This window comes from Carettochelys insculpta, chromosome 5 (genome assembly GCF_033958435.1).
Source record: "Carettochelys insculpta isolate YL-2023 chromosome 5, ASM3395843v1, whole genome shotgun sequence".
NCBI lineage: Eukaryota > Metazoa > Chordata > Testudines > Carettochelyidae > Carettochelys > Carettochelys insculpta.
This window is the reverse complement of record NC_134141.1, coordinates 96,602,990-96,618,126: the sequence shown is the minus strand read 5'-3', so window position 1 is coordinate 96,618,126 and position 15,137 is coordinate 96,602,990. Positions and strand designations below refer to the sequence as shown.

The 15,137-nt window shown below is 38.3% G+C and overlaps 1 protein-coding gene across 1 annotated transcript in view; it reads left to right on the top strand.

Annotated features, from left to right (window-relative positions):
• Positions 1 to 15,137, top strand: part of MTREX (Mtr4 exosome RNA helicase) — a 76,614-nt gene that overhangs the window by 41,085 nt on the left and 20,392 nt on the right. The window contains exons 19-23 of the mRNA XM_074995564.1: positions 4,507 to 4,635; positions 9,251 to 9,361; positions 9,739 to 9,927; positions 11,152 to 11,315; positions 13,780 to 13,885. Coding sequence (XP_074851665.1) covers positions 4,507 to 4,635; positions 9,251 to 9,361; positions 9,739 to 9,927; positions 11,152 to 11,315; positions 13,780 to 13,885 — 699 coding nt within the window. The remainder of the gene's footprint in view (positions 1 to 4,506; positions 4,636 to 9,250; positions 9,362 to 9,738; positions 9,928 to 11,151; positions 11,316 to 13,779; positions 13,886 to 15,137) is intronic.

The following is a 15,137-nucleotide window of genomic DNA, read 5'->3' as shown; positions in this document are numbered from 1 at the left end:
AAAATGATAGTTTCTTTGAGGGTATTTTTTTTAATTGTTCTGAGCAAATGAAAGACAAGTGATCTTTTTTTAAACAAGATAAAGAACAGCTGCTTTTTATTTCACATAGTTGTGAAAACCACTGTGCCTCTTATTTTATGAGTTTGTCCTGGGGTATAGATGGTGATCCATCTAATATTTTTCATAATTTGTCATTTTAATATATACTGACTTCAACAGCCATATTTTCTTTGACTTTTGTTCTAACTCAATCCTCTGCTTGTGGTGTAAGAATTCATCTGGAACAGTTCTTTGTTTCCACAATAATTTCCTTGATGAATACCATTAATACAACCAGCTTCCTCAGTAGGGTTGCCAACTTTCTGACCAAGCAAAACTGAACACCCTTGCCCTGGTCCTTCTCTGAGGCCCTATCCTGCTCACTCCTCTCTCTGTCACTCACTCTCCCTTCCCCTCTCCCCCTCATTCATTTTCACTGGGTTGGGGAGAGTCTCTTTTTGGCCAGCTGTGTGGTTGAAAAGCATACATTTGGCGACCCCATTCCTCAGTAGTCAGCTTCCTCCTTGAAAGTTGACTGACTTTTTTTCTCTCTAGGGAAGTAGTAATGTCTCTCAGCAGTGAATTTGGTGACTCTACTTTAAATCCTAAAACAAAGTTTTGGAGAATGGATTACTTGATCTTTGTTACCCCTTACAATTTTTGGCTCTGTTTGATTTTTCTGGGGAGGAGGGGAGTCTTAGTGGTTAACAAAACTTAAGAATTCCAGCAAACAAAAATATCTCCAGTACATCTTGTTCAGTGACGTGAAAAGCAGAAGCTTTTCTTCCAAATTGAACTTGGTTTTTAACCATCTCCATTCCAGAAACTTTCAGTGTGTTTATTTCTAGTACATTTCCCTTACAGCATCTAACTCATGGAATCATTTATGTGGCTTTTAATGTAGATATTCTGAGTAGCACATTGTTATACTCAGCCACTGAGAACTGCTGTCTGTTTTTACTAATCTATGAAATGTCATGCGAATGAAATGTAAATTTTATAAAATGAATAAGCAGAAGAGTGATCGAGTATACTATCATTAATTTAGCAAATTGATATGAATATTAAGCCCCAGACTTCCAGAATTATATTTGACATGAGTATAATTACATACATCAGAAGTTTGTGTCATTGTTTTTGAAATTCACATTCACTTCTCACTCATTGTTATAATTTCACATTAAAGCGTTTCCATTAAAAATCAAAGTTCAAATTATTCTTGCTCACATAATCTTTTTGTTGAATTACTATATCAAGAATAATTTCTCTCAAATTATGCTGGCTTTATGATATCAATATATGGCAGATTGTAAAAAATTGCTTATGGAGCATGAAAAGTAGAGTTATTTTTGGTTAAGAAGCTTTATTTCAAAAACCCTGTACATTGTCTACATTATCTGATGCATCTGCCGAAGTGGGTCTTTGCCCACAAAAGCTTATGATCCAAAATATCTGTTAGTCTACAAGGTGCCACAGGACTTCTTGTTCTCGAAGACACAGACTAACACAGCTACCTCTCTGATAATTGCCTACATCAGTGCTTCTCAACCTTTTGTTATAAAGTGTCCCTTTAAAAAAATAAAAAAGGGTAAGTATCCCCTGAAACCACAATTTTCAGATGTGCAAATATTTTTACTACCATTGCAACATTTGTTTAGACAACTTAATTGTAAGTGGTTGGTTGGAAGAAATTGCCTATAGGCAGTAAACTTGCTATTGTACTTATTGTGCAGAGGATGAATAAAAAATTAGATAAACATAAAGTCCAGTTTTATTCATACATATGTATGTTATGCAAACCATCAATGAACAGCGATCAATGAAATTACAAAGAATATATATAATTAATGCAAAATTTGAGCTTGTTTGCATGAAATCACATGTTCAAACCTAGGTTTCAGACTGCTGAGAGCCACAATTAAATCAGTGTTTCTGATATAGTTTCCTGTGTACTACCTTCTTCCAGATTTGCAATTTTGTTCTTTGTTTTCACAAGGAATCTGTCCATTTTAAACATTTTAAGTTGTAATTATAAATACTGAACTAAAATTGTACAAATAGCAATTTTATCATTTACTTCAGATAACAAGCATAATATTGCAGAGCCAGGCACTGCCAGCTCCCCACTTTAACCCAGTCCCCCTCCCCTCTTCCAGAGCCAGGCAGCCCTCCCTTGCCTCCACTGTAATCGAATGGCTGTGACTCACCGGAGCTACTGCTACCACCGTCACCACTGCCACACATTTCTCCCTTCAAGCACTGGGGAGAGACATGTACACGGAGCAGCACACAGCAGCTCTTGTGGCTCCAAGCATTTTATTGCTCAAAGAGCCTCATACACCCCACTTCTCTCCCCTCCCCTCCCTCTTCCTTGGAGCCCCTGGGGTGCCTGAAAAGTGACTCAGGTTTTACTGTACTGGTCTGGCCTGCTCTCCTTTTGAACTGCAGGAGATCTGTGTTTTGCAAGTGGGTTGGAATGGGACTGCCCCTAGAGCAGCCGCTTAACTTCTTTCTTCCTGGTGGAGTTTATTTGTCACGCTGTTGGTGTCCTCAGTATCGTTTGATATTTGGAGACTTTTTATAGCACATATAGTGGAATCAGTTTTATACTTTTGAAAACCTGGTCGGTGCTGCCACCTAAAATGTAAGCTCTCCCTTTTACACTCTGAGTTCTTCCCATCGCAAACAGCTACATTTACAGTACACCTTAATGCCATAAATCCTCAAAATGTGCAGCTTCAAGTTGCACATAACTCGTTTTAATGTAAGTTAAGCACAGCTTGAAGCTGCTCTGCAGCTGTCAGCCTGCCTAGCTGCCAGCAGCTACAGGCAGCTAAACAGGGTAAGAGCCCCTTCTCCCTGCCTTCCCCCAGTGGCACCGCTGTCAGGCTGACAGTCGTGCGGCTGAGGGAATGCCAGGGAGAAGCAGCCAGGAAACTGTTCAGCCCTTGTGGGCTGTTCAGTTTCCCAGGTCCCGTAAGCAGCAGCCTGGTTCCTGGCTCCCCACCCTGACTTGTGCAAAAATTCGAGTTATGCGGGGGTTTCAAGAACACAACCCCCACATAACTTGGAGTTCTACTGCATGTCATATAAAGATTGATTGAACAAATGTTGCATATTGATAGGGGGTTAAAGTGTATGACACTTGTGGACCCTTCTAGCCCAAAGGTTGAGCCCTTTTCAAAAAGATATGTCATAATCTGATAGTTGAAAAAAACTGAATAATCATTCATGAAGTCCTTTGGTGTTTTTCTTTTCATCCCAGCAATACGCAACATTTGAAGGTGATCTTGATTACATCACTTTTTATAAAGTCTTATGCTAATCTGTGTTTAGTTCTTTATAAAAAGCTTAGACATGAGATTCTGTTGTGGTTATGTACTTTGGTTCTGCTGTCAAATAAAAGGAAGTATTTCAGTGCAGTGCTGTTAGTAGCAAGTAACACTGCTGCATATTGTTCCAGACAAGTTGTATTTCTTTTAAAGAAAACAACAGCATTAAGATTGACTGTTTAAAGAACGCTGCTTTGCTGAATACCAGACCTGTCTTGTCTCCTGGGGAAATAAAAGCCAGATATATTTGTGCCCCTTAATCAGTCATAGGAAGAGTTGGTCCACCAGATGTAATTTCCCTTCCTTGTCTCCTCTCTCCCACAATAAATGCTACTATGCAACAAAAATAATGTGTTGAAAGACCTCTGCGGGGGTGGGTTCTGACTCGCAAACCTGTAGATGAACTTTCTTGTTAAAACCCTTGGCAATATTAAATATAAATGCTGCTTGATAGTTTCATACAAGTGTTCTGTGCTGTAATGTGAGTGGTGCTGATTTGTTGACTAAGCCAAGTCCCTCCATGCACCAACTAGCAAAAGTTAGGAGTCCTTAGGTTGTAGTGTTCTCACCCCGTGGTGAGTGTGTGCATCACACATGAAACAACAGAGACTGGCAGACCATCTGAGTGCAGTTATTGGCTGGATTGAATGAGGGTTCAGTCTTCTACCAAAAGAAGGGAAGCAGAAGCCAAAGAAAGTTAAAAATTTGGGAGATCAGAATTTCAAAACTGATGTTAAGAGGCCTTACTCTCAAACAGTTCTCTGAGGAGATGCTGAAGGCTTTATAGACTTAGAATAGCTAGCAGTTCCCGGACTGCAGGGAAATGTTGAAATTGCTTAAAAATTCATTTGAAAGTAGTTCCGTACATGACATGTTTTGGAAGGGGCTTGTGGGGCAAATGTAATTACAGTACAGAACCTTAATATATATTGTGTGTGCCCATGGGAGACCTATATATTTAATTATCGGATTGGCTTCAGGACTAAGTTACTAAACTGGTTTAAGTTTTGGGGAGTGCACCTCTCAACAGTTCTGGATGTCAGTTCATGTCACATTTTCCTTTCTGTTATCAGTATTTGAAAAATTGATATTGACTGTTGCTGACTGTTTTTTTTTCTGTCTCTATCCACAATAGCCTAACTCTGGTGAGCTGGACCCATTGTATGTGGTTGAAGTCCTGTTACACTGCAGCAAAGAGAGTTTGAAGAATTCTGCTACTGAGGCTGCAAAGCCAGCGAAGCCTGATGAGAAAGGAGAGATGCAGGTTTGTAGTTCAATTTAATTGTCAAATACCAGTCATGTTAAAATATATTCTATATAGCAGAGGTAGTCAGCTGGTAGTCTGGGTTTGGCACATGGTTCACCTGATGCTTTTGAATGGGTCTCACAATCCTTCCATTTACTTACTGTATTTTTCCCCCTCTGGAGTCTGGGTCTTGACTATACTTGATCAAGAAATTTGGACCTTGACAAAAATAAGTGCTTACCCTGTGGTGTATAGCATCTTTCAGCATAAATATTATTTCAAATATTAAGGCATGAGGGGAATTTTATTCTCTAAGAAAGTGAAGGGAAATACATTGATGTAGCTTTGCATTCTTAAACAGCTGCTAGGTTTTACTTCAGATTCTGCTCTTCAATTTTGAACTAAGTGGTTCCTCTGTATCTGTTGTTTAACTAAAAGGAGTGTTGTGAGATGTAGTTAATATTTCATAAGTGCTTTGAAATCCCTAGATGGAAGACTTTTATATCTTCAAAGTATTTTATAAATTTTGGAACTGTGCTAAGAATTTATATAGCCGTTAGGTGCACAGGTATCATTGCTTTCTCTAGGATATGTTTGAATTTTTCAACTTTTAAGGACAGCTACATCTTGGTTTAAATGTAAAGAAAGATGTGTGACTGAATTCCCTGCTTTGAAAATCTCAGGCACTGTTCAACTCCTGGATCATACAGTGGTATGCATACTGATTTCATCTTGTAAGTCGTCTTAATCTTTGAATACCGTAATCTTTTCACATTTTTATTTATTTTTAATTTAAATGTTATTTTTCTTCTTTCTGTAGGCCTCTGAGCTTTGCCAGCTCTCTTAAACCTAGTATTTCATTCTAAAGCACACGTCTAGCCATTTTCCATTTCATAATATAATGAAACACAATGCCTGATTTTAAAATAAGAACCACAACTCAGGAAAATATGTAGCAAATTTTTATAGAAAACATGCGGACACTTCACACAGAATTGGCTGTTTTCAGACCCATAAAGTGGTATCAACCATTTTAATCGCAAGTTTGTAGAGGTGCATATTCAGCCTGTGGTACATTTTTATGTCCTTGACCCCTTATTGTGCAGTTTCTGATTAAACTGAAGATACAACTCTGATTCCTTCGTGTTTGTCTTGTTAATAATTGGGAATGATCGTGTTCTTATTTGGTTGCCAGATGGGATCTGTTACATCTGCAGTTATTCTTATTACTGCATCTTTAACAGCTGTACTTCTTATCAGCTCTTGGAAAGAGTTGATTAAGCACGAAACTTTAAGAAGTTCAAGAAATCCTGCTTAAAATACCAGAATAGTTATTACATCACATCTCCTTCCAGAGGTGTTTGGACAATTGTGTTTGACCAGAATTTTTAATTTATTCACTATATTCTAATAGATTAGAATATTAATGTTAGTCTGAGCTATCACAACTCCTTAGCTGAGTGATAAGTTGCATATGTTCTCTAAAGAGCATTTTTGGGGATATGCCTACACTGCAATTAAAACCTGTGGCTACCCATGTCAGCTGACTGAGGCTCATTGGGCTCAGGTTGCAGGTCTCTTTATTTGTAATATAGATGTCCAAGCTGGGACTGTCGCCTGGAGCTGTAGGTCCATGTAAGGTCATCATCTTCTGTTCCCTGTATGCTCTTTGCTTTCTCTTAATACCGTCACTGAGATGCTCATTTATCCAGTTTGGTCTGCCACCCTTCCCTACACCATAAGGTCCCCACATTCACAAACTTAATGTTCACAAATTCAATTATTCGCAAGCGCCTCCGGGGCGGGGATCACCTGAGCTGCTTCCCGGGGCTGGGAGCACCAGCGGTTGTTGCAGCTTCTCCAGGGCCAGGAGTGCCAGGCTGCCGCAGCTTCCCTGAGGCTCTGGGGCTGGAGCGCTGGCCGCTGCTGCTTCCCTGGGGCTCCAAGCCCCCCACCATTTGCGAAAATCAGTATTAGTGAGGGTTCTGAACACCAAACACTCGCAAATGTTGCAACTGTGGCTTAAAGTAATTCAAAGCCTCCTCCACACTCAGGTACTTGAGTTCCTCAGTCCAATCCCTTTCTCTGATTAATTCCCATAACTTTTTTAAATTTGCCCTTCTGAAATTAAGGACTCTAGCTCAACATCTTTTCATTTATCTTTCCATTTAGTTTAAATCAAATATACTCATGGTCGCTTGAACCGAAGTTGTCCTGTACAGCTACTTTCTGTGATTTTAGGCTTCTGCATGTACATCTATCGTAGACGTCTGGAGTGGTTCGCAACCTTCACATTCATCAGATTCTTCTAGTCATCACAAACACAACTAGCTATATTTTTAATAATCAAATCCCCCATTAATGTAACCCTTCTTACGGTTCCCTTCTCTGGAGGGGTATCCTTAGTGTGAGAGGGTGTCCTGTTATCGAAAAAGAGTAATGGGACTATATCGTTATGCTCCACCATGGTCTCTAAGACTTTCGTCATCCTTAGCAGGATAGGGGCTGTCAGACTGGGGGAGGGAATGCTCTCATCCAGCAAACTCCATAATCTGGTATAACTGTAGTGAGCTGGATGACCACTTATCATGGGTATGGCCAAGTTTCCCATGGTGCCATAAAGTTTATTTACAGCCACCCGTCCTGGAGCTCAGCGTTCAGTGCTATTATGTAGCTGTAATATACCCTGAATGTCTTCTAAGAGCCCAGTAAGTAGAGGAAGCGTTGGTAATGTGCTAGAAAATATTGACTTCCTGTGATCTGGCATTGGTCAGGCCCCAAGTTGCCCCACAAGAGAGGTTCAACTTGTAGAATGTTAGATTTAAGCATTTGGTTGCATATACACTTTTTTTTTCCTTATGCATGGTTGTCCTTAAAGCTATTGTAATGAGCATTGTAGAAGTTGATTTGGTACACTAATTTCTTCAAAATCCCTAATGCCAAATTCTAAAAATATTTCTGTGTTATTAGAGATATGCTGCTACTTTGCTATAACAGACTCTTCCCTGAAATACAAAAGCAGTTAGATATTTGATAAATAGAATCAGGATATGTGGAAGTATCTTATTCAGTCAATTCATTCACAATTTTTTCATGCTTCTTTATTCAGAATTATGGGTAATTTAATGCTTGCAAGTGAAAATATGCAAATATAGACCCTAGCTCATCCATGCCTGTGTTCAAGTGGTTTGTTTAATTTTAGGGTCTTAGGTACTTAGAGTTACTTTTTAAAAGTTTGTGCACAGTTCCTTCACTAGGATATCTTTGCATTCAGAGCTCAGAAATAGAAAGCATAAGAAAACTTTCCAAAGATTTGGTAACTTCACATTTAGTGGCTTTTGAATAGTAAGCATAATATCCATTACATGTATGGAGGACTCTGCCCAATAATTCTTAATGATATTTCACCCTTTTGTCGTACCCATTGAATTTCATCACTCGCATGGTAAGATTATTTCTATCTGCTTAACAGATTTGCCTTCAAAGTTTTCTGATCAGTGAGTGACTGAAAATATTCAACGGAGACAGAATATAAACAAGTAATGAAAAAAGTTGAAAACATATAAGCTAAAATATGGATGCCTTTTATTGCCTTGAAAATAGTCATATAAGTCAGCAGTTTTCAAAGCAACCCAAGAATCTCCATTTGATTCAAATTTTTTCAAGGACGCCTTGTCCTGCCTTTTCTCTGAGGCCCTGCCCCTTGCTGGATCTATTCCCTTCCCTCTGTCACAGAAGATTAAAAACATGCTGCAATTAATACTTTATCTTTTGGTATTGAATCTTGGAGGGAAAAAAGGGGTTGGTCTGTAAGCAAGACATCTTACATATTTAGAACATCAATTTTAAAAATGTAAAACAGCACCTAATCATATTTATATGGTTAGAATATGCTGTGTTTTGCATATCTTAAAACTCAAGACTCTAAGAACAGGTTGAATTTTAAGTAGGCTATATTTTATGTATAGTTTTGCATAAGAGACTTTGCCTCAGATTTTTAAAGGTGTGTAAGCTTTGTTGTGCTCAGCATTGCAATGTTAAACTGATTTAGAAGCATAAACTTTTTTTAAAAGGGGATTTAAATTCTTAGTTTAAATCCCAAGTGCCTAAAATCCTTTTGAAAATCAGAGTTAGACTCCTAAATCAGGCATTGCAATGCTGAGCAAAATAAAATGTAAATACCTTTAAAAATCTGAGGCTTTTTTCTAAAGTAAACCTCTGTAAAACTAACAACAAACATTACACTGAGAAGTTGTGCAGATAATTATAATTCAAGCACTGTTCAGTCAGTTTAATGTGGTTGCAAAACTGTGTGGGAAGAATTCTTTAGAGCCTCCCTCTCTCCCCGAAAACATGTTATAAAAACTCCATGGTCCACCTGTGCCACAACTGGTTCTTTGCACATAAAAGTCAAAGCCAGCCTGGATGAGAACCACGGATTTAGCCAGCATTTCAACATGGGCTAATGGTTCTGTTTCAGTCGCAGTGTACAGTCATTACAGCTCTGGAATAATGAGCTTTCTGCTAAGAAGTTAGAAAAAAATTAAAAATGATTTTACAGTGATTTGAAAGTCATCCATAAAAAATCTCCTGTATTGTTACTTTATTATTTACCATATTCCTTTGTTGTCAGGTAGTTCCTGTTTTGGTGCATCTTCTCTCAGCTATCAGCAGTGTCCGACTTTACATACCCAGAGACCTGAGGCCCATTGACAACAGGCAAAGTGTGTTAAAATCTATACAGGTATGTAAATTCTACAAGAATATGTAAAAATGAATTAATAACTAAAACAAGTAGTAAACAGTGAAACATAACAAGGCATGTTACACCGTTTCTTACATTCACATTCTGGTTTGGTTCATATCTTCAGTCGTCTGATTTTAGAGTTTTAGAAACTGAATACATGTAAACCATTGCTTGTCTTCAAACAAAATGACTTACCTCGTTATTTTTTAAAAAAAATTAAATATGCCAAGTTTCAGCATAGAAGAAACTTTTATTGACGTTTCATCCATCGCTTAAATAGTCTAATTATGTCAGTTTTGTTTTTCAGCCTGTCCTTTTAAATATACATTTTAATCTATATTCCAGAACTGCATTTTTCAATCTTTCTGTTTCAGGAAGTACAGAAGCGGTTCCCTGATGGAGTACCGTTATTGGACCCCATTGATGACATGGGCATCAAAGACCAAGGACTGAAGAAAGTCATCCAAAAAATAGAAGCATTTGAACATAGGATGTATTCGCATCCGCTTCACAATGATTCCAATTTGGAGACTGTATATAAACTTTGTGAGAGAAAAGCACAGGTGAGGGATTGACTATATTAGCAATTACCTGAAGGCACAGCCAATAAATGTACACACCTCACTAATCCCATTTTATCTGGAAAGCAAAACGTTAGTCACCTTCTCCCAAAAAAGCAACTTCGCAGAATTTCTGCATCACTGGTTGAGTTTTCATGGCATGTACTTTTTGAGATATTTGATAGAAAGTAAGCAAATCTTTTTTTTTTTTTTTTAGGAAAAAATGATATGAACTAGAAATATGTTCAGTGGTCATTAATCATTAAGGAAAATTAACTAGTAATGCTCATAATACAAATAATGTACATTTTCACATATGCCAATTTTCTACACTTTCTTACTACTTTCCTGCCTGCTATAGTGATAGGCATGGCATAAAAGACAGCTTAAAAACTAATCCAAATATTTGGTAATCAAAATAAGTGAAATCACATGTTGTGACAAATTATCTGCTTCTATATATTCAGTGTAATCCCACAGAAGTCGGCATTGCCTGATTCTTGTTTATGTTGGAATAGCTCCCTTTTCTGTGAGTGTATAGTCATTAAAATGAATAGGATGGTTGGACTAAAGTGTTGCTTAACTCCTGTTAGAATATCTGAGTCTGGCTCTGATTGTAATTTCTCCAGTCTGGTCTTCCTTAATTGTGTGGTGCCAAGAAGGTTGAGGAGAGCAGTGTTGGAAAGCTCTTAGCATCAAAGGATTTAAATTTCTTCATTTTGAAACTGATTATCCTACCCTACAATTACAAAGAAGGCATCTGTCATGCTGTGGGAGCAGTTTCTTGCAAGTTTTATGGTGCAATTCTTTTGTATTTGATTATTGTTGGATGCTCTTGTGGTGAAAGCACTGGCCTGGAACTCAGAATTCCCAGCCCTGCCACAGGTTTCATGTGTGACTTTCACAAGGTCACTTGATTTCTTTGTGCATCAATTCCCTGTAATATTTCGCATCCTCTTATGTGTGTGGACAGATTAATTAAAAAAAAAAAAAAAGGCAGTCAAGTAGCAGTTTAAAGACTAGCAATAAAGTGTATTAGGTGAGCTTTCATGGGACAGACCCACTTCTTCAGACCATGTTTGTGTTACTCAAATAGGATGATGGAGGCTGTGTAAGTACATATCTTTAAATGCCTGTTTGTATTCTGCTGAAGGTATCTAAGTGCCTGTGTTAAGTATGGACGTTCTGAAAGTTTTTTTTTCTCCCCTGTACTTCTCTGTTTCACAGATTGCAGTGGATATTCGAACAGCAAAGCGAGAACTGAAGAAAGCTAGAACTGTCTTACAAATGGATGAGCTCAAATGCCGAAAACGTGTATTGAGAAGATTGGGTTTTGCCACATCGTCTGATGTCATAGAGATGAAAGGACGAGTTGCTTGTGAAATCAGCAGGTAACTCAGGGCTGCTATGAAAATGTTACACATACATATGCCTTGCTGCATCCTACTGATGCTTAAACTTCTGTATTTCTAAACCTAGTTGCAGCATGATAGAGATCACTTTTAAAAACATTTAATAGAAATGCACGTTAAAAATACATTTTCTATATATATAAAGAACAATGATTCTCTTTAATCCTGTCTACAGAAAAAAGAATAAACTTGTTAAAGAAATAAGATTCTAATAATCTAAAGATAAAATATAATATTAATTCAAATTTGTAAGAAAATGATCTGTTAAAAGACCTGAACAATGGCTTGTCTTTACAAAGCCTGGACCTTATCCTCCTGCAATACTAAGTATGTCAAATATAATACACTCTGCCATGACAGGTAGGCCCACTACATTTCTGTGTCCCATTTCCTTGTATTTCATTCATCCAGAAGGGCCATAAACTCTTAGGTGCAGCAAAAGTTACTCTAGCATCATTTTATTGATAATACTGAAAAGTATAATTTGATTGATACAAAAGGGCTGCAGGAATAGATGTGGGAAAATCATAAATGTGATTTGTAATAAGGAAATGTGTTTGTTAGGCATGTTCCATATTGGGACATGTATTTCAAAAAAGATTCAGATGGAAATGGTGTCAATTAAATAAGACTTCAGTATTTCAGATAATTTGTCAAGATCTATATTATCAAGTGGCTCTATTCACTAATAACTTGTAATTCTTGGTAAGTATAATTCTTTTTTTAAATTTAATGCCACAGTAGTTGCTGGTTTTTCATTTAGTCCCTAAAATCATTGCCCTGATGCATCTTATTACACCAAATGAATCAGCAGTATATAAGAGTTGGTCAATAACTTACGAAACCCTGTACTTCTGTGTAATTTAAGAATTGTTGTATGCTGAATTGTATACTTTTCCTGTACAGAGCTTTTGCATTTTGATTTTAGGAACACTTTAGCAAATTCAGGGAATTGGTTGGTAAGATCCCGTGGGAAGCAAGTCTAAGAGGAAAAACAATAGACAATAGTTGGAAGTTTTTCAGAGACATTCTTAAGGATACTGCATAGGAAAAATAGGAAGTATGGAAAGAGATCGCCCAGCCTTAACCAGAAGATCATCAAGGATCTAAAAATCAAGAGACCTGCAAAAAGTGGAAATTGGTTAAATATCAAAGGATGAATATAAACAAATGGCACAAACATGTAGCTGCAAAATTAAAGGATGAGATACGGAACAAGCTCAAGCTACCTAGTGACATAAAGGGTAACAGGAAAACATTCTGCAAATATATTAGAAGCAAGAGGAACATCAAGGACAGGGAGGGCCCGGTACTAAATAAAGAGGGAAAAACAGTAATAGAAAATGTGGAAAGTGGCAGAGGTGCTTAATGACCTTATTTTTCTTATTCTGCAGCAAGGGAGATGTAGGCTGGACATTGGGAAACCCTTACTGTCAGGGTTAAGCAGTGGAATAAATTGCCTTGGGAAGTTGTGAAGTCTCCATCATTAGAGATTTTTCAGGAGTAGGTTAGATAAACACCTGTTGTGAACAGTCTAGACCAGGGATCAGCAACCTTTCTGAGGGAGAGTGCCAAAATTCAATCTTTTGACCTCTAGGTGCAGTCCAAGTGCCAGTGATACTTTTTAAAGTCACTGTTAGTCTTGCCTACAACAGTTTCATTAATAAATTAAGATGCTGAGCTTCACCGTTTAGACAGTTGATAATAGCATTAGCTGGTCTTTTGTTAATCCACAGGCAGCATGGCTTTGAGCAAGCTCCTGGCTGCATGGGGGAGAAGGGGAAGGGCTGATTGTCCCTCCTTGCATGCTGAAGAAAATTGGCTCGTATGCTGCTCTTGGCACATGTGCCAGGGGTTGCCCACCCCTGATGTAGATGGTGTTTGGCTCTGCCATGAGTGCAGGGGCTGGACTTGATGACCTCTCAAGGTTCCTTCCACTTCTATGATCCCGTTTATGTAGAAAAAGGCTAAAGTAAAAGAGGAATGGCATTTGTAGCTGATGCCCAATCAAAGAGGTATCATGATTTGTCTGCCAGTCTGTGTTTTATATAACTCATGACCATGTTTGCTTTACATTTTATAAACACATTAAAATGTGTGCTATACCCTTTAATATCTTGAAAATGTAAATTGTATTCTGTTAGCCATCTCTTCTCCAACAACTACAGTCCCAATTTCTCATACTGGACAGATGTCATCGTTGTGGCTGAATAAAACTTTTTTAGTTTGAGAAGGACTGATATTTTTTTCAGAAACACATTTTCTTGCTTCCCCTTTCCCTTCCACCAAAAGTCAAAATTAATTTTCTGTTTTCCAGTATACTGTCAAAACAAAAAGCTATTCTCTTGCATGCAATGTACTTTACAATGCACATAGCATGCAATTAGAAATAATACTTTGAGATATGTTACTTAAGTTTCCTTCTTGTTTTTCTCCATTATAGTGCTGATGAACTGCTCCTGACAGAAATGATGTTTAATGGGCTGTTCAATGACTTATCGGCAGAACAAGCAACTGCATTACTAAGCTGCTTTGTATTTCAAGAGAATGTGAGTTTCTTTTCAGAAATCATAGATTTGTTTCTTATCAAAGCTATAGCAGAACCCCAAAGTCACATTCCTGGAAACCTCACGCCCACACTGAAATCAGATTTTTACTTTACTGAAGTACAGACCAGTGAGGGTTCCTGAGTGGTCCAGTTATAGGTCAGGCATTACCCTTCTTCTGCCTCTGATATAGCTGCCACAGTAGTCATTAGAAGTAGACTGCTTTCCCTGCATTTTGGGTAAAGTCTTTGATGTATTCCAAAGATAATTGTGAATCTTGAAACCATGCGCATCATTAGCAACCCAGTACAATTAATCAAAAGCTGATTGCCATGAAGTTAATAACAGTTAGTTCTCAGGGAGGGAATATTGACTGAGTTTTCACTGCCAGAAAATGAGATAATTATGAATGTGATGAGATACAACTGGAAAAACACTTAAATGTACTTGAGTCATGTGATGAGTACCACCTTGATGCCTGAAGTACCCAGTTCTGCAAACGGAGGTTAGCAGCGTATTAGGTTGCTTGACAAGGAAAAGAATCTGAAAAGAGGAAAGTGGTATCTCCTATGGAGAATGTCAGACTGTATCTGGAATATTATGATCTGTTTTGTTTGTCTGAAAGAATATCTGCGAATGAGGGGAAAGTTACAGGAACGTCATTGGGTCATCATATAGTAGTAATTTTGTAATAGCTAAGGACAGAGTACTTGGCAAGTTGTGATAAAATTGTATTTTGGGAAAATCTGGTCTTTTGATAAGCTGCCCTAATTCCTCTTCTCACTGAAAGTAGCACTTCTCCCCCTCGCCTACAATGGCAATGTTTTAACAGTTCTTTCTCACTCTCACACACACAAACACACACAATGGGTGGGTCTACACATACCCCTTCCTTTCGAAAGGAGCATGTAAATGACCAGGTTTGAAATATGCTAATGAGGCACTGCAATGACTATGCAGCACCTCATTAGCATAACGGCGGCCGCGGCGATTCAAAAGTGTGGCTTTTCAAATGGCGCGCTGCCCGTGGAGACGGGACCTTCCGAAAGGACACCTCCCCCCCCCCCCCCAGTTTTCAAAAGCCCTTTTTCTTATCCGTGATCGGAGGAAGGGCTTTCAAAAACTGGGGAGGGGTCCTTTCGGAAGGTCCCGTCTCCATGGGCGGCGCGCAATTCGAAAAGCTGCACTTTTGAATCGCCGTGGCCGCCATTATGCTAATGAAGTGCTGCATAGTCATTGCAGTGCCTCATTAGCA